Source organism: Monocercomonoides exilis (genome assembly GCF_001643675.1).
Source record: "Monocercomonoides exilis strain PA203 chromosome Unknown scaffold22-1379369, whole genome shotgun sequence".
Classification (NCBI taxonomy): Eukaryota; Preaxostyla; order Oxymonadida; family Polymastigidae; genus Monocercomonoides; species Monocercomonoides exilis.
Window position 1 is genome coordinate 279,067 of NW_027150567.1, and position 21,850 is coordinate 300,916.

Genomic DNA, 21,850 nt, shown 5'->3' on the forward strand with positions numbered 1-21,850 from the left:
CCCGCATCACTCTTTATCTTCCTTCTGAATTCCATCTCTCCGTATTAAAGTCCTGTCATTCAATAGCCCTTCTTTTCCTTCCCTTTCCCTTTTCTTTCACAGAAAAAGCCTCATTTCTCTGTATTAGCTGGTCAAAGATCCTGAGCAAAAAAGAAGAAGAAAGAAAAGGAAGATGAAGAAAAACATCTCAAACAGCACAGCCCAAGAAGAGAAAAATCTTTGGAGCTGTTTTCGAACTCTATTTGTTCATGTGCCTGGTTGGCAGACTCTGGAAACAGGAAAGAGTTTCAATTTCTCCGAACCTGCTGAGGCTTCGGAGAAATTCTGGGAAAGAGGGAAAGGAAGGGAGAAAGGGAGATATGAAAGGGGAGGGCGAAGAGCGGAAAGAATGGAGAGAAATGTGAGAAAAAATGGAAGGACTGAGAGGTGCTGATGAATGAGGTGGGGGAAATGATGGAAAGAGAATCATTTGTGAAAGGGAAGAATGCTTATTGACTGAGTTGAAGGAGGATATTTGAAACAGAGAAAGAAAGAGAAAGACGATTTGATTGAGGGGTTGCGTTTATCTCTTTTTTTGGTGGAGATGCAGAGATTTCTTTATTGTTTCAGAAAAAAAAGTTCAAGTGTGATGTTATTTTAATGATTTTTTGTTGAATTATTCTGAAAGAAGAGGATGATAATTGCAATTAAGCTTTGCTCATAAGACATCACTTTACAAAACTAATTATTTGTTTGGTTGGAATTGAACGAATATGCATTTGAATGAATCTTGATATTTGATGAATGAATGATAAACTCACAGATTAATGTTTGAAGTTTGAAAATGATTTTTTTATTTAAGCTATTTTTCTTTTCAAATCAACATTCAAATGAGTTTTTGTTGAAATTAAAATTGAAATTCTTTCTAATTTTTATCCTTTTCAATCCATTTGTGGTGCTTTTTGATTATGTTTTATTTTAGCTTTTTTAATTAAAAACTTCTTGGAGTTTGGAAATCTGCAGTTTTGGACAATTCTTTGAAAATTCTGCATATATCTTCTTCATGTGCGTCTGTGCTCTATGTTATTTGTGAAAAACCAAAAATTTGCACGTATTATTAAATTCATGAAGATCAAAACATATTTTTTCAAGGGATCATAAGGCTGACCGTGAAGCCGCCATCATCCATGTTGGTTTGATGTTGTTTTTGAATTCAATATCCTTCAAGTTGATAAATTATATGGATGCTATTTTTGCTTCTGTTTCTGATGACACAATTTGCAAACAAGTGGAAGAATTTCAAACCATTTGGAGTCAAGCCTTTACCAGATGAGTTGAAAAGCATGTCATTTCTCAATTTTTTTCTTAATGTGACAATTGTTTTTGATCAATAAATCAAAAGAGTTATTTTCTGAGTTGAAACAATACAAAGGCGACGAGCAGAGGCAAAAGATCCAAGAAATATATTCATTTCTTGTTCACAATGACTATGAAGTTTCAAAATCTGCCACAACAGGAACAACCTTTGAAGAAATTGATGAGGAGATGGGAAAGAACAATTTGTGTCTTGAGAATTCAATTATTCTGCTGAAAGGAATTGGCTTTTGCAAACTGCTCAAAGGTGTTCATTTTCTTGGATTCATTGATTGTCCTTTGCACGACAGATTCGAGAAGTTGTTGTTGGAGGAAGAAAACAAAAAAGAGGAAAAGAATGAAAAGCTCATGATCGGTCTTTGTGAATGTTTTCTTGCTTTGTTTGAGAACCAACATAGAGTCTCAAAGGACACTGTCAATATATGTATTTGTTGCGTGATGAAGGTTGCTATGAGAAAAGAGGAAGACGAGAAAACACAAAAAGAAGTGGAAATGGCTTTGCTGGCACTGGGAAATGTTAGGTATTTCGAGGTGTGGGTGTTTTAACATTGAAAGAAAAATTCATTAATTCTTTTGTTGTTTATTGAATAGTGTGAAGATGGAGTTAAGTTCTTCGATAAGACTGAAGAAATAATCAAATATCATCAAGAGCATCACAACCTAACCAGACTTGCATATCAATCAGCTTGGCATTTTATTGTTTGGCAGACAAACAATGATGAGAAAATGCGAAGAGTTATTGAAAATGAACTGAATTTTTGCAAAGAGACGGAAAGAGAATTGGAAGAGCTTTTGAGATGTGTGGATTGGATCAAAAAAGAAAAAGAAAAAGAAACTGACAGAGTTATAGAAGTGCATGTGATACAAAGATGGCTGGAAACGATCAACTTGTATTTATCCAAAAGGACATTGAGCGGGGATGAGGTCAATGGGTTGATTGAAAGCGTTGTGAGGCTTTGCAGAGTTGCAAAGAATGTTCACAATGAAACTTTTGAGAAAGGAATTTCCATTTTTCAAACGATGATCATCAGTTGTTTGGACAACTTTGATTATTTGTTGAGAGGAGGAGCAATTGATTTCCTTTTCCAGGAACTTAATCAATCAACATTTGACGAAGTTACTTTAGGAAAGTGTGTAAAGTTCTTTTCGGATCTGTCAATGAAGCTTCATGAAAAAAAAGTAGAAATGGATGATGTACAACACAAAACGAAACAAAACATATTAAAAAGAGTCATGTCGAGAAAGTTTGAGGAGGAAGGGTACGAAGACATTATCTTCAATTATTACAAACTTCTGCCAAATCTGAGATGTTACACACGTGTGTCTGTTAAAATTAGTCATTATTTAATTTAGACACGAATCAGGTTTTGTTCCATTATCCGGGAAAACGGTTTAATATCAATATCTTATGAGATATGAATTCATGTTTGCTAAACAGAAGAGTTTCAATTTGAAATTATTGTTAATTGTTCAATAAGAATGTTTTTGAATTTTTTCCTTTTATGTTCATTTTCTTCAATTTGAATAATATTTTCCTTCACTTTGGATATGTATTATAACGAGGTTTTCTTGAAACGAACAATTTTTGTTTTTCCTTTCGTGCAATCAACAAAAAGAAATCAAGAATTTCTCATTTTCTTTTTTCAATCATTAGACACAATGTTTCAAATCTTTGGTAAAGTGAGATGATTATTCATCTTATATCAATTCTAAATCTGAAGGAAATAATCAATAAAACAATTAAAATCAACAGTCGAAGAAAGATTTATGAGACAAACTGAATTTTTTGAACAAAAAAGAATGGCATTAAAGTATTAATGGAAAAAACTTGTTTTTTGAATAATAATAAAATGAACTGAATAAAAATATTTTTTGATTTTGTTAAGATAATTTATTTAAATGCTCCAAATGTGAATTGAAAAAACACTTTTCAACATAATCGTTATCAAAATATCCATTTCCTCGAAAAAAGAGAAAAAAGATAAAGAAAATATATTCTGCAAATTGCTCTTCTTATTTCCATTTAAAAAAAAATAATATAAACTTTATCATAGCACTAATTCAAATTGAAATTTACAAATTTGTTAAAAAAAAAATAAAAACAAATCTCAATAAACATATAATTCACTCCGTTTCATAAAAGAAATGTATTGTTTGAAAAGGAAAACATTAATCTCATTAACTCTTTTCATCCTTACTTTTTTTTATTAAAATAGAAAAAAATGCTCAAAAAGAACAATAAAAAACTTTCATAAAATTTTAGATTTTTTTCAAATAAAACAGAAATTGAATGAATACATTTAAATAAGAAGATTTGACCATCAGCCACGGGCAATGTCATTTGAAGTTGTATTTTTATTTGGTTGTGATGGATTTGTATCCTCTCTTTCTTCTCCGTACAACACAAAATACAACCACAAATATCACAGCACCAACAGCCAAAACACACCCAACAACAATCAGAGCTATTCCATATCCAGGCACCCCATTTTTCTTCTTTTCAACGCTCATTTTCATTCCCTCTGACCAGCTTTCGCCTTCGTCAACAGAAACATGCAGATACAACACAGAAGGCGCAGCCACACTCAGCTTCGAAACATCAATTTCTCCTTTTGAGCGAAAAACATACTGCGATGTGGCATTCGATTCCTTCTTCGACTCCAACTCAACGCTCACCCCTTCTTTCGAATTCTCGCCTGTCCGCTCGCTTTTCCCAATCCACAGGATCGGCACATTCAGCGGATACAAATGGCGCCCTTTGAACACAATCGAAGGAAGCTTCAATGGCGTCGCATACAAAACAGAGGAGTAGCTGGGCTGAATGCCCCTCGTTGGGTAGAACTCACACTTCACAGCCGACTCCTCTGCCGCTGACCGCTTTCGGCACGTCTCGTCACACAGCCGCTGCGGATGGCTATTTCTCGGCGATGTCACCGAAACTTCCGCGTTTTCGCACGAAATGTCAACAAGAATCTCCAAATCCTCTTTGTCTCTTTCGACGTTGTTGCTGAATGAATCGTTGCGGCTCTTCACTTTCGCTCCTTTCGTAGCATAAATGGCTGTGTGCACGTTGCTCACATATTCCGAAGACGAAGACAGCAGAAGATATTCTGCCTGCTCATTCGAATGAGATGGCTCGGCTGCTTCTGCTGCTTCGTCTGCTCCTCTGATCGATATGGCACTTCCACACGGTGTGACTGGCCATTCGCTTGCCTTCTCATTAAAAAGGCCCCAAACTGATTTGCTGGTCATCGCTTTGCATTCGTTGTGAGAAAATCGGCTGTTTTGGATTAAGTGCAAAGAATTGTCTTCATTCTCTGCTCTCTTTTTCATCTTCAGTGCAGTTGAATTTGTGAAATGAATTTTTTCTTTGTCTGCTGGCGCTCTATTTTTCGTTTCGCGTATCATAATGGCTCCTCCTTCCTCTTTGGCTTTGTTGCTGACAAAGTCTGTTTGGTCAATCAAAAGCTTCTTTCTCTGCGCTCCATCGCTTTCGCAAGTCTCCACAAAGATGGCTCCGCCTTCTGTGGCTGAGCAATTGCTGATGTGGCAGCTCTTGATATCCACAGTCGTGAAGGCATCATTAACAAATGAATGATAAGAGAGTGACGATGTTAACGAATGAATCAATGAAGAAAATGCCTTTGGAGCATAATCTGCAATGAAAATGGCTCCTCCTCTTCCGCTCTGAGCGTCTTTGTCGCTGTAAATGGCACTGCACTGAGCAATCGTCAGCGATTTCAACTCAACCAGCTTCACATCCTGCTTCACAAAGATCGCTCCTCCGCACAATCCGTTCAGCGATTCAAGTTTCACACCTGAAAGTGACAGAACATCTGCATTCTCACACACAACACCCCCACTCCTCTCATTCGCAAGCGACGTGTGCTTCCAGATACTCACAATTTTGTCGGAATTCCCATTCGAGATCGTCACGTTCTTCACTTTCTGCGCAAACACCATCGCTCCTGAATTCTTCGGCTCTCCTTTCTGAGAATGCCTGCCCTCCTCTTCGCTGCCCTTCATCTCGCAGTGCACAATCTGCATCACACTCATCTCGCTTTGCCAATCCGCCACTGGCTCAGCTGCAATGCACCCGCCGTCGCATCCAAAGCAGTTCTCGAACTTGCACTTCGAAATGAACATTTTGTCCACATCTGCGCAATAAATTCCCGCAGTCGTCAGACTCGATGCCTGCTTCTCAAAAAAGTTGCTGTATCCTTCAGAGTTTCCTGACACATTCAGCTCTTCGAACGCCAGAACATGCAAAAGCACCTCTGCAACTGTTTCGTCTTTCGCATCGGCCCTCCACTCTCCTCTGAATTCGCAGTCCATCACCAAGCACTTCTGTCCTGCCTTTATTCCCCTCCCGTTCACCGACAGGCAGTTTCCTCGTCTCCCATGCCCGCCTGACATGCTGCATCGCTCACACACAATCGAACGCCCTGTGTACACACACCCGCCAAACCCTCGCTCCATCCCTGTTCCTCTCCCCGAGTCACAGTTCAAGAAAGAGCACGACTTCAATTTTGCTGCTTTTTCTTCAGCTTCCAATTCTGCGCTCACGGAAGATATGTACACGCCTGCACCTCCTCCATTATCCTGCTCTCCGGTTGCTTTTGTATCTTCCACTTTGCACCCTTCCATTGAAAACTCCACAACTTCCTTTCCAGCAAACAAGCCTCCTCCTTGTGTTGCTGTCAGATCCACAAATGCACTGTCACGAATTTCAACTTTCTTTGCAGCATCAACATAAAGTCCTGCTCCTTGTCCATCAATCGTGTGGTGTTCAAAGCTTGTCATTGTTGTTGTATCATCCTTCGTTTTCGAAAAAGTGCAAAAATAATCCGTGTCAACAACTTTCACAAGAGGGCCCGTTCCCTTTTCATTTCCTTCTCCAGAAAAAATGCATCCTTCAAATTTTATTGTTCTGACATTTGAAAGTTCGAGAATTGGCGACTTTGAAGTTGAAAACAGACATAGCACAAAATCAATGCTGAAACAAAAATGTTGCAAATTTTTTAATAATGATGAAATATTTAAAATGGTTGGCAAAAACAAACCATTTAACATTTGATAACTTCAACAAAGGCTCTGTTTCTGCTGGAGAAGTGAATATGAAGCTTTGGTCATTTTCTTGACTGAATAAAACGTATTCCAAAGCTTTATCCAGAGTCGATGGAAGTTGAACTTCTTTCGTTTTCTCGGGGAAAATTGCAACGTCAGATTGTTCATCCAGGATTCGAAACAGCCCAGAAAATGTTTTGCATGGCTTTGAATGATCAGTTCGGCAATCCTCATCGTTTCCTGTGCTGAATCTCAGTGCATATTCTTGATGCTCTGCAAAAGCACAAAACACCAAAAAAAGGAAAATCTTCATTAATCAGTTTTGATCTGATATGAAACAAAAAACAAACATATTTTTAACAAATAAAAATTCGGTAAAAGTCAGCTGGAAGTCCGAGCAAGATATTATATATTGTTCATGCAGCCGATTCAACTGCATATTTGTCCACACAATTTCAACAGAAATAACTGTTATATCGACAAAATAAGTGAAAAAAAGCAACTTTAAATCAATGAATGAAAATGGCGCAAACATATTTGAATTGGAACAAATATTTTCTTGGATATTCGTCTTATTGTTTGGATGGCATTGATTAAAAAAATATCAATGATTCTAATATTCTGAAAAACTCACTTTTACAAAAACAGAAAAGATCATTTCAAAAATATATAATTATGGGCTAATGAAAATTCATTTTAATAATTAAACACAATTTAAAGTTTGTGTTATTCTTAATACAACATTTATATTAAAAAAGACGTATGTTTATAGTATTTTCATTGAGATATGAATATTGAAACTTTTTGTTAATTTTTCATTAGAAAATTGATTTTTTTTTAAGATTTGCAAACTTCGAAAATGAATTATCATCAATACAAAAACTATCATAAGAAGCGGATTTTGCTTCTTAGGTGAATGACAGAAACTTTTTTATATTTATTTTTTGAATGAATATGAATTTGAAACAACATTTTTGTTCCTATCTCAATCATGCAGGTTCAAGAAACGTAAAAGACATGAAAAATTAATAAAGAATAAGCTTTGAAAAGTATTCGAAAAAATATATTTTTTCATGAAATACATAGTACATGCTTTATAATTCAACAAAAGATAATAAGTTTCATGTGGGAAAATATGGACTTACAAGCTTTTTATGCACAAAGCATAATAAAATTGTTTCACTTGTAACATTTTTCGACTTATCCAGATTTCAAAACAAATTTGATTATCACATTTGAAAACATACATCATTACGTAATAACCTTTTTTTTGCGACCTCAAACGGATATCAAATAATAAACCTATTAATTTCAAATTTTTTGATCACAAAAGTTCATCTGATGTGCATTTTTTTTTTCAATGAAAATGCCTGAAGTCAAAAATTTTGTCCCATATAATTTGATATATAAAAGATAAATGTTAATATTTTGGATATCAAAATACAAATAATTCTGAAATACAGATATCGCATAAAATACCGGAAATCGCCCAAAATACCGGACAAGATCGTTTTCTCAATAACCACTAAAAGAAAAAATCTGTTAATTTTCCTCAAAATATATCTCATCAATACAAACTCATTGGAAAAACAAGACTTCACTTCAGCTTTATTTGTGCTCAGTGAAAATTAATTATTGAAATCTAGGAGAAACTTAAAATCCTATTTTTCCGAGATTTCAAAAATAATTTTTTTCTGAGCTCTAACGAAACTGTCCTGAAAGTCTTGTATGTCACGTGAGTTTGTATTGATGAGATATATTTTGAGGAAAATTAACAGATTTTTTCTTTGAGTGGTTATTGAGAAAACGATCTTGTCCGGTATTTTGGGCGATTTCCGGTATTTTATGCGATATCTGTGTTATGAATTCTGTCAATTTCATAATTTTTCAATTAAAAATTTCGTAATTAACAATTTGTTGGAAATACAAAGAAATCAATTTAATGTTTTCATAAAAATCACAAATACGCATCTTTGTCTTTCTGTGACAACATGTGTTAGAAAGTCAATTCATAAAAGCATGAAACGACTTTTCGTTAATTCTTTTGAAAATAACCGTGAATCAAAAAATTATCCGAATCCCGAAAAAAAAATTTGACTTCAATAATAATCGCCCAAATAATCGAAATGAAATGACTTTTTTGTGCTTTTTTCAATAACTTTGGATGATTAAACAAATGAATAAATGAAAAATAAAATTGTTTAAAAGCATAATTTATTTTATATAGAACATAGTTACGTTTGTTCATCTTTAACAATTATTTGTTCAACAATTACATACGGAGATTTATAATTTCTTCTTTTTCACCAATTATTCAAAAAAAAAAGTCAATAAAAAATAAATTATGAACAAAAAGCATTCAATGAATAGGATAAATGTGTATGAATTTTTATTCAGCCGTGATGTTTATTGTTGATTTTCCATGAAAAAGAATGAATCATGTGATTGCATTGATTGAAGAATATGAAAAGTTTAAATAGAAAATTTATTAATTAATTGAAAATAATAACAAATTAATCTGGATCAAAAATTTTTATTATATCTTAATTTCTATTTATTTGTCATATTAATCAAATTTTGAAATAAAATTCCATTTCATCATTTCTTTTTTAATTTTTTGATCATTTGTATAATTAATATTTCAATTTTGATTATGTTTGGAAGTCAGATATCTTGAAGAATATGACAAGGAATCTGATGGCAGTATTTTTGGCGATTATGATGTTAAGTGTGCTCGCGAAAGACACCGAAGCAAAAAATATTGTTCCGATTGGGCAAGCGGTGAACGTTCAGAATGCATTATTCGATCATATCGGATGCATTGAAACAAGTATCTCCATCATCAACACCTCCTTGTGCGTGAACCATCTCAACATCATCCCTCTCGCTGGTTGTCCACTCCTCACTGCCCAACACCACTCGGCTGCCTCCATTCTCTCTTCCACTTGCCAAGCCAACCCAGCAACAATATCTCCACTTTTCCTCTCTGCCCATGCCTCCCTCACCCTCACAAACTTCTCCCTCACCACCCACCAACCTGCCATCTTCTCCTTCTCCCTCTTCTCCACCCCAAACAATCTCCTCCCAGATGCCCACTCCCCAATCCCTGCCTCCTTCTTCATCTCCCATTCCTTTTTCTCCTCGTTCATCTCCCTCACCCAGCCCTTCCTTTTTTCTCCTTCTTCCCTCTCTTCCCCATCCCATTATCCATCTCCATCCCTTTCCCCTTCTCCTTCATCTTCCTCATCCTCATCCTCATCCTCTTCTTTTTCTTCCCCTTCCATTTCCTCTTCCTCTTCCCCTTCCCCTCTCCATATCCATCACCAATCCCATCCCCACCTCCAAATCCACCTCAACCTCCATCTCTCAAACACCCTCTTCTCCAACATCTCATCTCCCCAATCCTCTCTGTCTCTTCTATCCCTTCCTTCATACTCACTCAATCCATTCACCTCAACCGCCTCTTTCACCAACGTCAATTCAATTCTCTTTTTTTTTCTTCGCTCGTCCCTCTCCATCCACTCATCTCTCTTCAAACACACCCACAACCCCATTGACGGTGCCATCCTCCCCAACCTCAACAGCCCATCCACTTCCCTCTCTGCTTTCAACACCTCTTTTCTCCACCAAACACGTTCTTCAGCCAATGCTGCTGTGGTTAATGTTGGAACTGAAGCTCAAAGAGTGAAACTTGGAAGACTGACTTCTTTTGATGAGAACAGCCATCGCTTCGAATGGTGCGAATGGAATGATTCAAATGGTGGATCAAGTTATGGTGGTGCACTTTGCGTTTCTTGCACAAACGCAAATCTCACAATCACTTCTTGTTCATTCAACAATTGTTCAACAAGTGATCATGGAGGAGCGTTGTGCTGTTACTATTTGTTGAAAATCAACATTGCAAAATCAAATTTCACAAGCTGTTCAGCTGCTCATGGAGGAGCAGTGGTTGTTTTCAATCCACAATCAAATTCTGCTTGGATATTCTCAGAAAATAAAGTCGAAAATTGTTCAATATCTAGCTGGAGCGGAACTGGTTGGTATTTTTATATTGGTGATTTTTCTTCAAACGGTCAATTCCTGTTTTCCAAATGCAAGTGCATTGCAAATTCCGGTGGTGATTCTACTGGTTCTCTCACATTCAATGATCCTCCTGAAAATAAGCCAAATCAATTTTTGGTCAATGAGTGTCAATTTGTAAATAATGAATTGACATCAACTTCATCCACACGAGGAGGTGCTGGTATTTATTTGGATGCAACCTTCACTTGGATGAATGGAGTAAAATTTATCACATTTTGTTTCTTCGATGGAAACACCGCAACAAATGGAAGAGGGAATGATGTATTCTTTAATGGTAATTCCATAGCTCAATCTCCGTTTGAGAATTGTGGATCAACAACCCCATCAAAAAGAGTGTGGAATGCAGGAACTGCAGATAGCAGTGTGTACAATGGATGGCTTCCAATCATCAACCAGAACAAAATCGTTGCAAATGGTGGAAGTGATGTCGATGCCTGTGGCAAAACACAGCAAAGCCCATGTGCCACGGTGGAGTATGCCCTCGGATGCGTTGCTCCCTTCAGCGATGCCTCCCTCTCTCTTCTCGTCTCCACTTTCACTCCCACAAAGACTCTCACATTTCGCGCACCAAATACAAAAATTACTGGAAATGGAATAGCCACCACCATCGCCTCCAGTGGCATTCCTCAACCACCAAACTCACATTCACAGTTATCACAATCCACATCATCTCTTTCCTCATTTTCATCATTATCAACATCTTCTTCGCCAGATCCATCTGCCTCGTCTGCCCTCTTCCAACAGACCCAGGGCTCCCTCACAGTCTCTGCCCTCGCCATCTCCCACAACTCCACAAATCAAATCACCCCCATCCTCTTCCACCTCTCCCAAAACTCCCCTTCCCTCAACCTCAACACAACCACCATCACCGGAGCAACCTCATCTTCATCATCAATCACAACCCCCCTCTTCTTCATCACTGCTGGCTCCCTCGCCCTCAACCACACAGCAATCACCAGTCTCGCCCTCAACAGCCAAAGCATCTTCCACCTCATCTCCCTCACATCTCCCCTCACCCTCAACTCCTCCAACATCACCCACATCACCTCCACAGCCACCCCCACTAGCTGTGTCCTCTCCTCTGCCACCTCCCCTGCCCTCTCCCTCTCCCTCGCCAACTGCACCATCACCAGCATCAACTCAGAACAGTTGAGCCAACAGACTGCCACCAATGGCGGGTGCGTCTCATTCGCCTCATCTGCCTCTGACAATACGTTTTCAGTGAGTGATTCCACCTTCTCCAGCTGCTCTGTGAGCGAAGATACAAGTTCTGGAGGAAGAGGCGGTGCTCTCATGATCGAGTTCAATGAAGGCTCACAAGTGTCATCCACAACCTTTTCCATCACCAATATCGTGTTTTCAGCCAACAAGGCCAGCATCGGAAGAGATATGTATTTTGTGTGTGAATCACTTTTCGCTTCTGTGAAGGAACCCTTGTTCGCCTTCATGAGAAGCATCACTCAGAAAGACAACTCGATTGTTGGGCATGATAGAACAGAAGCATTTGGTGATTGGGATGTCGATTTATTCATATTTTTCTATGGATTCTTTGATGATACAATATATGTGGATGGAGCATCTGGAGTTGAGGAGGTGTATTGCGGTCTGGAAAAAGCACCTTGTAAGAATGTGAATTATGGAATGGAGCGTTTGAAGAAAACTCTGAATGTTAAAGAGGAGATTGTTGTGTGTGAAAAATCGAATATTACTGGGTGTGCGGATGTGGGAGGAATGCGTGTGAAGGCAAAAACTGAGGCAATTGTGGAGATCGAATGCAAAAGGGAAGTGAGTGGATCTGAAGCGTGTGTGCTGAAATCATCATCACTGACAGAAATGGAGTTCATTGGGATTATTATTCCATCAAGTTTTAGCAGAACAATCTCATCGGTGATCGAATCGAGCACTCAAAATGGGGAGTTGTTCATGAAGAACTGTGAGATAAGTGTGAATGGAGGGAAGGGAAGCACAATTGGATATTTCTTGATCAAATCAACGGGAAAGATGGTTGAACTGGATTCTGTCACGATTTCAGATGTGAAATCAATAGTTTCATTGTTTTCAATTTCGCTTTCGTCTGGAAATGTGAACGATCAAGAATTTAAAGTGAGGCTGTTGAATTGTACATTGAAAGGATTGGAAATTGATAGCGGTGTGACAGTAGAGGGAATGGCAGCAGTGTTTGAAGGGAATGTGGGATTTGGGATAGTGATAAATGGAAGCAAAATTGAAGGTGCATTATCAGAGAAGAGCAAAGAAGGAGGAGCACTGAAGATAGTGTTGAATGAGGGAGGGTTTATTACAATTGAAAATAGTTCATTTGTTGGATGTGTTTGCGAGAATGAGAGCGATGGCGGAAAAGGGGGAGGGATATATCTGGATTACAGTCTGAATGAAGGAGGATTTCAGCTCTCATCGATATCGTTTTCTGAATGTTCAGCAACAGTTGGGAAGAACATGTTTGTGAAGAGCAGCAGCCTGGTGAACAGTGTGAAGACAGAACGTTTTGCATTTGATTACTCGGCATATTCTTATGATGGGAATGCATTTGTTGGGGAAGATGGGATTTATGGGGAAATGGATCTTCGAGTGTTTCTTGTTTCTCTGAAGTGGGTGGTTGTGTCTGTATCGACTGGTGGGCATGACACATTGGGATGCGGAATTGAAAAATTCCCATGCGAATCGATGAAAAGTGGAATTGACCATATTGACAGAAGTGGAGCAGTTGGAGAAAGGAAAGTGAATGTGAAAGATGAAGGGACAATTGAAGATATTTATTTATTTTCGGATGCACTTGTGATTGATGGGTGTGTGAATGAGGGAGATGAAATTCAACACAAGACTGTTCATTTTGAAAGGACAATCAAAGGGAATTCTGCAACAACTGTTATTTCATCAATTCAGCCACTCGGCTTGTTATCTTTGAAGTTACAGATTCCAAGTCAATTTTCACCAAGCATGAATTCCTTGATCTCTTCGAGTAACAATCTTCAACTTGAAAACTGTTTATTTGACATCCAATCATCAACGACCATTCAATATTCGTTGATAACCACAACCACTGGAAGTTGCACACTGAAAGGATGCAGTTTAAAAGGTACTTCATTTGTCAAATCACCATTGGTGATGGCTTCTTCTGTTTTGTTTGAAAACAGCAACTTTTCAAATATTGTGAACACAGGAAGCGGTGAAGGAGGTGTTGCAAGAGTGACATTGAAAGAGAATGAAGATTTGATCATTAATTCAACAAATGCATCATTTTGCTCACTTTCATCAGGAAATGGAAAAGGAGGATTCTTGTATTTGGATTGTCGAAATTGTTTGTATCAAAAGCCATTTCTTTTGGAAGGTGTCACTTTTGAAAATAACAATGCAGCCATTGGAAAGAATGTGTTCATTTTGGGAAAGGATTTTAATTTTTCTGTAACAAACGATACATTCAAGTTTGATTACTCATCAATGATAAATGATGGAAATGTGTTTGTTGGGAGTGATGATTTTCATCAAGAAAAGGATTTGTTCATGTTCCTCATTCCATACAGCTCATTTGAGATATTTATCTCATCAGATGGATTTGATGTTGCAAGATGTGGAAGTGAGGAAGAGCCATGCAAAACGATGTGGAAAGGGATGGAAAATATGAAAAAGGAGATTGGAAAGAAAACAATACAGATTGAAGGATCAACATTCATTCAAGATTCATTCAACATGTCCAATTATCAAATCAAAAAGAGTGTGAAGATGGGAGAGGAAGATACAAAAGCGATATTGAATATAAAAAAACTTATCGAAGACAACAATCTAGGTTATATAATGGAAAATGATATTCATCTTGAATTGACAAATATCCAGATGCAGCTGACATCGAGATTTGACAACTCAGCCAAATCGATTATTTCAAATAGAGATGGAGAATTGGTGATAACTGGATGTTCATTCCATTCAGAAGCAGGAGTGAACAATGGATTTGATTGTATATTTGTGGATGTGATTGGAGGAAGTGTGGAAGTGAATGATTTGTCGATGGAATCGTGCAATGTCGGAAACAGCATTTTTGCAATTAACAATTCTGGAATTTCTTGCCATTTGATGAGCGTTCGTGTGAAATCGTTGAATGAAAGTGGAGGATGTCTTCTTCTGATCAAAGGAATTGAATTAACAACAAAGATTAATGAAGGAGAAGAGGAAATGAGTCTCAATATTGATAATTCATCATTTTCAGGAGTGAAGAGAATTGAAAATGGAGCAAGCATTCTGCAATCAAAGAGTGAGAATAAGATAGATTTGGTTGTGAATGAGAGCGGCATAATAGAAGATAAGGCAGAGTCAAGTGAAAAAGGAGGAGCAATATTCTTCACATTGGGAGCTTCTGGATCAATGAAGATGATTGACTCAACAATCAGCCATTGCAGCTGCAGTTTCAGTTCAGGGAGAGGAGGAGGAGTGTATTTGGCAACAAAGGAAAGAGGGGAATTGAATTTTTCATTTGTGGGAATGAAGTTCAGTGCAAACACAGCAAGTGTGGGGAATGATATTTTCATTGAATGTTTCAACATCACATCTCAGATCAATGAAAGACAATTTCAGTTTGATCTTCGAGAGGGATATTTCACTCGCAACAATGCAATATATGGAATTGATAGCTGTGATCATCAAACCGACACTGATCTGATCGGATTAATCACGATTCATCAAAGTGACACAATCATTGTTTGCAGTGTGAATGGATCGAATGAGAAGCAATGTGGAACAAACGCACTTCCATGTTATTCAATTGAGCATGGACTAATACATCTGACTTCAGAACTTATTAGTCAAATTCTTGTTGTGGAAGAGAGTGTGATTGAGGAAGAGATAAGTCTGAAGGAAATGAGTCTGAGTTCGAAGAGCAGAGAAAATTGCGAAGTTGAAGTTGAATCTGAGATTGAAAAAGCAAAGGAGGAATTGGTGACAACAGCAGGTGCAGTCTCATTGATGAGAGTGAACTTTGTATTTGGTTCGAATTTCATCTCTCAACATGAATCATTGATCTCACCAGAGGGAGGGATTCTTGAGATAATGAATTGCTCATTCACAACAAAACAATCGTCTGGAGAAGGAAATGCAGAATTTGCAAATATTCCATTTCACATTTTCAACATGGCAAAGGGAGAATTGCAACTTGATGGATGTGCAATATCAAATCTTGTGCTTCATGAATCTGCATTGTATCTTTCATCTCCACTTCCATCAGTGATTTATTTATTAACGATTTGCAATTCAACAATTTTAAAATCACCATTGGATATTAATGAGTGCGGGCAATTGACAATCAAGGATTTCAATACAGAAAATGTCACAATTGAAGGAAATGGAGAATCACTGATATCTTGCTTGGCAATGAAAAAGACGATGCAATTGACCAATTGCACAATAGGTGGAGTAAGCTCAAACAAAGCAAAAGGGAAATTGATGAAATTAGAGGATTGTTTGGATGTGAAAATGGACAGTTGCGTTTTTGATGGAAGTTTAAAAGAAATAAATGAACAAAATTTGAATTCAGGAAAAGAGATGTGCAAATGGGATGGATCTCTTGTGGATGTTGTGAAGAGTTATGTTTTGATGAAAGATACAACAATCAAGAATTCACCAGAAGGTGGAATAACAATGAGTGGAGGAAATGTGAATATTGAGATGGGATTATTTGAGAACAACAATCCATCAACTGAAGGATATCCATCACTGAGAAGAAACATCATCTGCTCGGATTCTGGAATATTGAATGTTGAGAGTTTGAAAGGGGGAGATGGATTGGAGAGAAACACTTCTCTTTGGATGTTGAATGAAGGGTGCAGTTTTGAAGGAATTGCTTCTGAGAGGGATTCATCATTCTTCATTCCAGTTCTGGAGAGTGTGGAAGCAAAAGAAGAGACAGATAAAATGAAGTTGACATTCAAAGGATCGCTTCTTATTCCATGCAATCTGTCATTCTCAGTTGTGAAGAGGAAGGGAGAAGAGAAAGAGATTGAAAAACATGATTTTGATTCAAATGGATTCATGTCAGAAAGTGAAGTTGAGGGAAGTGTGGGAAAAGATCTCCTCAGCAGTTGTGGAGATGAAATAGAAGTGAGCGTGCGCATTTTGTTTGGGGATGCAGAATCTCCATCATCAACAAATTCATTCATTCTGAAGAACAAAAGTGAGACTGAACCAAAGGGGGATGAAATAATATCAAAAGGAGAGGAACAAATTGAATGGAGTTTGTTTGCGTTTATTGGGTGCATTGTTGTTCTGGCTATTTTTGTTGGTTTGTTTGTGGTGGTGGTTGTGTTTCTGCGAAAGAAACTGAGAGAATCAGAAAAGAGGGTTGAGAAAGAGAGAATGGAAAACGAGGAGATAATGGGGAAGATAGAGAGGAGAAGAAGGGAAAGCAATGGAGGGAGCTTTGAGATGAGTGAGATGCCATCCACACTGCTGGAAGGGATGACGAGCCAGATTCCACTTCTCATTGACAACGATGAAGAAGATCTTCCAGAGCCTCCTTCAATGAGCAATGATGAAATTCTGAGTGAAAATGATCTTCCAGATTTGGAATCCCCATTGCCATTTTCCGAGAATGCTTCTGTTTGTGGAGCTTCACAATCACATTCATTCAATGTGATATCAGCCAAGAAGCCATTTCGAGAGAAAGAGAAAAAGAACATCAAAACACTGCATTCTGCGATTCATTCAGTGCAAGGTAATTTCACATTGGGAACAAGAGCGATGGATGTTGTTGATGGGAAGGAAGTGGTTTTGGAAGTGGCAGAGCTGTTTGAGCATTTGATATCAGTTGGAGATGAAAGGGTTGAGATGATGGGAAAACAATTGTGTCCGTATTCAATCTTTGTTGAGGAAGGAAACAATGAAATATATGTTTTGACAGAGGAAATGGAAGATGAAAAGGAGAAGGAAGAAATGAAGCGATGGAAGGCACCAGAAGAAGGAAATGAAGAAGATGGAATTGAACAGGCAATTGTTTTCACACTTGGACTGATTCTGCATGAGATGACAACCGGGGAAGTTCCATTGAGTGAGTGTGAAGCAGAAGAAGCGCAGGAGATGATGAGGGATGGAGTGCGACCGCTGACAGAAGGAATCGAAGGAGAAGAGTTGATTGAACTGATGGAGAAGATGTGGGGAGACGAGCCGAATGACAGACCCAAACTGGCAGAAGTGATTCGATTGTTGATGGAAATGATGGAGAGTGATGGAGAGTGATGGAGAATGAGAAAGGAAGCGAATTCAACAGACATCAACCAGGAAAGACAGTGTGCGTAAAGATAGCAATTATTTTCTTGCTCTTCTCTTTTCATTCATTGAGCTCGTGAATAATTTATGTGCCGAGCCAGAAATGTTTTATATCACATTCATGTGACTTTTTTTATGAAAAGTCGAAACAAATAAAAAAGACAAACCACAACAATTTCACATTTGTTTTGTTTTGTTCATTTGAAAATTGGCATTGAAAATAAGTTCAAAAAAACAACTATTGCCTGTTGATCCGAAAGCAAGGTTTCCATTTTCAGAAAAATCAAATTATTGTTTGTTCAATGGATTTCACTGTTTCAATCTCTTTCATTCTGCTTGAAAATGATGAATTATTGATTGAACAATCAAAACAACAAAAAGATAAAGGTGTTATCTTTGTTGGAGTTTAACAATGAAAGCATTTTCAATTATGATTAAGCAAAGAACTTTTGAGAGAGATGAGAAGAAGAATGAAAAGGAATAATGAAAAAGAGTTTTCGATATCAATTAGTAACATATTTTTTCCTTTTTCATATTTTCAATTATTCATACAACTTGATTTCCAAAAGATAGTCTTCAAACAGTGAAAAAGACCAGAAAAAGAAATTCATTTGTGTTTCATGAAATTAAGTTTGTTCTGATGAAAACAAAAATGAATTTGTCCAATACAAAACATCAAGATTAAGAAAGAGAGTGAAATGTTTCAAAGTGTTCAAAAATACAACATCCATTCAGACAAATCATTAACTTTTTTGTTATAATAATTCAAATTCTATTGATTTTCAACTTTCAGATTTATACTGATAAAAAATGGTTTTTGCATTTCGAAAGAGCAAGAATTGTTGAAAAAGAGGAATCATTTAATGTTCTCATTCTATGATAGAAAAAACTCAAACTCAATAAAGTGGATAACTCCAATCGAATGTGTTGAAATTTCTAATATCACTAATGCATTCAATTCTAAATGATTCAGTTAAAGAAGAATTGAAAGCACAGTTCTGACATTTCTGGCGAAAAGAAAAACAAAAATATCTTTAAAACTATTTGGAGAGAAAGAGAAAAACAGTTCTTGTTGATTAAAAAATTATCACAAAAATGTGAAAGTGGACATCAAATAATAAACTCGATTATTGGTTTTCAATCTTTTCCATTTTATCATTGTTCATTTCGATGAACTTGTTCTCACCAAGGCAAATGAAAAAAAGAAAGAGCCATGAATTATCCATGGCATCAAGATGGAGATTTCCAAAAACAACATTCTGAGCAAAAAAAAACTTATCAATTAGTTTGGTTATTGAACAATTTGATGCATCAATAATAAGCTTTATGAAGTCTTGAAAGTTGATGGCTTTATAATTACTGCAAAAATCAGAGCAATCCTTCATTGATATTTAAAGAAAAAAGATCTTCTTTGTCTGTAACTTCCTACTCCAATTCCTTTGTTATTCATCCTTTTAACGAAAGAAAAGGAGAAATCAAACTAACTCAAAGAATGAATATTTCAACTCTTGTTGCAAAATAAAATACATTTAGATATCGCTCTCATTGTTTTATTCAATGTTTATGTAAAAATCTTCTTGAAGACTTGTTAACCCTTCTCATTTCAACTCTGGGCATTCAATCAAGTTAAAATGGCTTGTTGAACAATGAAAGCTTGAAAAAATAATATTAATTATTTATTTGCCTTCATCAGTCAAATGATGAAAGATGTTAGAATTGGAAAAGAAAATATGTTCTCAATTCATCAGTTCTATCCTAAGTGTGAGATCCTTCTTTTTGGAAAGCCTTCAATAAATTCACATTGAAGTCATTTCTTTCATTCCCGTTCTCGCTCATTTGTTCCATGTCTCAGCCAAGAAGTTTTTTCAACACTCTTAACTTCTCTTTCATCTTCCTCGTCTTCAGTTAGGAGAAAAGCTCTGATCAACATTCTTCCTCAAGTTGTTCAGTCTGCTTTCACATATTCAGTGATACAAAATTTCTTTTTCAGCAAAAGAAAACCAATTCATAATTCATCCGTTCCAGTTCTTCAAAACCTCCAATGATCATGAAATTGTTAATTTTGTTCTCACAATCATTGATAATGTCATTTTATTATTTTGATTAACAAATAAAAACTGAATTTTATCTCTTTTCATAACTTCCACATCTATTTCACTCCAACCCCATCGATACAACTTTTCTTTTGTACTTTTGAATATTTCTCAAAACTATTTGTTTACGATATTTGTATTTAACGTGACTTTATGTTTTCACCAATCATCATTTTCCATATTTCTCTTTTGTGAAATTTTCTCCATTCAGAAAATTCTATTATTTCAGTTCAAAGCATTTCCCTTTTTTTTCACTCCTGTTTTTCATCCTCTCGATCAACTTCTCATTGACTGAAATTTCCCAATGAAATATTATGAATTAGCATTCAATTATTTTTTGTGATACAAAAATTTGTTTCATATTTTTATTAAAGTCAATGGAAACAGTTTTAATAAAAGAAACTTCATTTCTTGAAATCCAATATTACAATATTTAAACGAGAAAAATAACAATTGTGACTCTTTCTTGATTGTCATTTTCATATTTATCTTCAGTCCGAACACTCATTTTATTCGCAACAATAAAATCTGAAAGACGAATAATTATGTGTCCAATAAACATCACACTTTAATTGACAACCACAGTCAAAACTGGATGAAATCCAATTCGTGCAGAATCATGCTTTTCGATGCATCGACAATTTTTGAAAGTTTTGCACTTATTTTTCTTCACGTGCAAACACAGGGTCACAAATATATTGTCTCATTTAAAACTTTAATGAGAGGTTTTTTTTGTTGAAAAGTTGGTTTTTTGATCACATATCTTTCATTTTCTATTTATCAGAAATTCATTTCGTTCAGTCCAAATAATGAACACTAATGATAAAAACTGTTTTTTCGAAATAAAAATATGCATTTGTGCCGTTTTTTCAAAAAAGAAACATTTAACACTGAATCATAAAATTTATTAAAAATATTTTCTTTTTTCTGTGAAAAGTGACATCGTTAATAATCACAATCGGTCATTGTGACAAAAAGTTGCACAAAACGCGATATGATTATATGCCATTTTGACTGTGCTGATTTGATTTTTTTTAGAGCTCGTTGTCCATGATGATATAATCTCCTTCTATATCAAGCCGAGAGTGGGAGTCTGCTCTTGTATTTTTCAATCCCTGGATGTGTTTCGCTTTCAATTCAAATTTCATTTTTTCATTCAATGTTCATATCTTTCTGAATATCTGTCAAAGATTCATTCTTTTGTTCCATTTGTTCGCACTGAATGCAAAAGCTGAATAATCTGTAAGTTGAAGCAAGTTTGAAATATCATTCTCGATAAGGATTTGTGTGAAGTGTTTTTGCACAAATAATACAACGTTTTACTCTCTTTTATTTGAATATTGACTCTTCTTATTAATGGAAAACAGTTGTTCCAGTCAAAAGTCGTTTCGTTCATTCTGAAAGTTGCTCCCCAGGAGCATTCTGATGCACCTGTGGTTTGTACGACTTCTGGAATAGACACTGGTGTTAGTCTGCGTCTGGGGTTCTACCTCAATGTCCATCTTTATTCTCTTTTCAACGGGAGGATTGATTCATTCAGCATCATTGTTCAGCATCAGCCTTTGTCAACACTCCTTTTCGAAGTATTCTGTGAGGTCAATGAAGTTCCAACGAATTGTTTGATTGGACAAAGAATGAAACACAAGGTTTCACTGCGAATGAGGTGGAGTCATTCACTGCGAATGTCTTGGTGTTTTGATCTTTTCTCCCAAAAGCAACATGATTTTCCCGTTGACTTTTTTCTTTCATTCGTCAGCCCTTTATTGAATCTGGCTGTGTTCCGTTGGTATCCTAGGAAACTGAATTCACTGTTTGGGCTGAGATTATTCTTCTTCTTGTTGGTCAGAAGATCGAATCCTTCCAAAAAGACAATGATTACCAAAATAATCAACTTTGAGATTTATTGGATGAAAAAAAAGAACAGCAAGTTATCCACATACGCTGTGTCACAAACATTCAATCTTCTCTTTATCTCTGAGATAACTTTC

At 36.4% G+C, this 21,850-nt stretch overlaps 5 protein-coding genes across 5 annotated transcripts; 2 read left to right on the forward strand and 3 right to left on the reverse strand.

Annotated features, from left to right (window-relative positions):
- Positions 1-1,166: 1,166 nt before the first annotated feature.
- MONOS_12738 (uncharacterized protein) lies at positions 1,167-2,986 on the forward strand (the record flags this gene model as incomplete). Its single annotated transcript, XM_067865382.1, has 4 exons — positions 1,167-1,172; positions 1,269-1,320; positions 1,382-1,884; positions 1,945-2,986. 4 exons carry the CDS (start codon positions 1,167-1,169, stop codon positions 2,704-2,706), a joined length of 1,323 nt encoding a protein of 440 aa, XP_067727405.1. The 3' UTR covers positions 2,707-2,986.
- Positions 2,987-3,221: 235 nt separating this feature from the next.
- On the reverse strand, positions 3,222-6,738 carry MONOS_9433fu12737 (uncharacterized protein). Its single transcript, XM_067879935.1, has 2 exons — positions 6,417-6,738; positions 3,222-6,349 (listed from the first exon to the last, which is right to left on the reverse strand). Exons 1-2 carry the CDS (start codon positions 6,731-6,733, stop codon positions 3,709-3,711), a joined length of 2,958 nt encoding a protein of 985 aa, XP_067727406.1. The 5' UTR covers positions 6,734-6,738; the 3' UTR covers positions 3,222-3,708.
- Positions 6,739-9,219: 2,481 nt separating this feature from the next.
- MONOS_9434 (uncharacterized protein) lies at positions 9,220-9,624 on the reverse strand (the record flags this gene model as incomplete). Its single annotated transcript, XM_067879936.1, has 1 exon — positions 9,220-9,624. One exon carries the CDS (start codon positions 9,622-9,624, stop codon positions 9,220-9,222), a length of 405 nt encoding a protein of 134 aa, XP_067727407.1.
- A 1,166-nt stretch (positions 9,625-10,790) lies between these two features.
- Positions 10,791-11,882, reverse strand: MONOS_9435 (uncharacterized protein; the record flags this gene model as incomplete). The annotated part of the gene is made up of 3 exons (XM_067879937.1): positions 10,791-11,055; positions 11,143-11,237; positions 11,451-11,882. 3 exons carry the CDS (start codon positions 11,880-11,882, stop codon positions 10,791-10,793), a joined length of 792 nt encoding a protein of 263 aa, XP_067727408.1.
- Positions 11,883-11,949: 67 nt separating this feature from the next.
- On the forward strand, positions 11,950-17,739 carry MONOS_9436 (uncharacterized protein; the record flags this gene model as incomplete). Its single annotated transcript, XM_067879938.1, has 1 exon — positions 11,950-17,739. One exon carries the CDS (start codon positions 11,950-11,952, stop codon positions 17,737-17,739), a length of 5,790 nt encoding a protein of 1,929 aa, XP_067727409.1.
- Between the last annotated feature and the right edge of the window lie 4,111 nt (positions 17,740-21,850).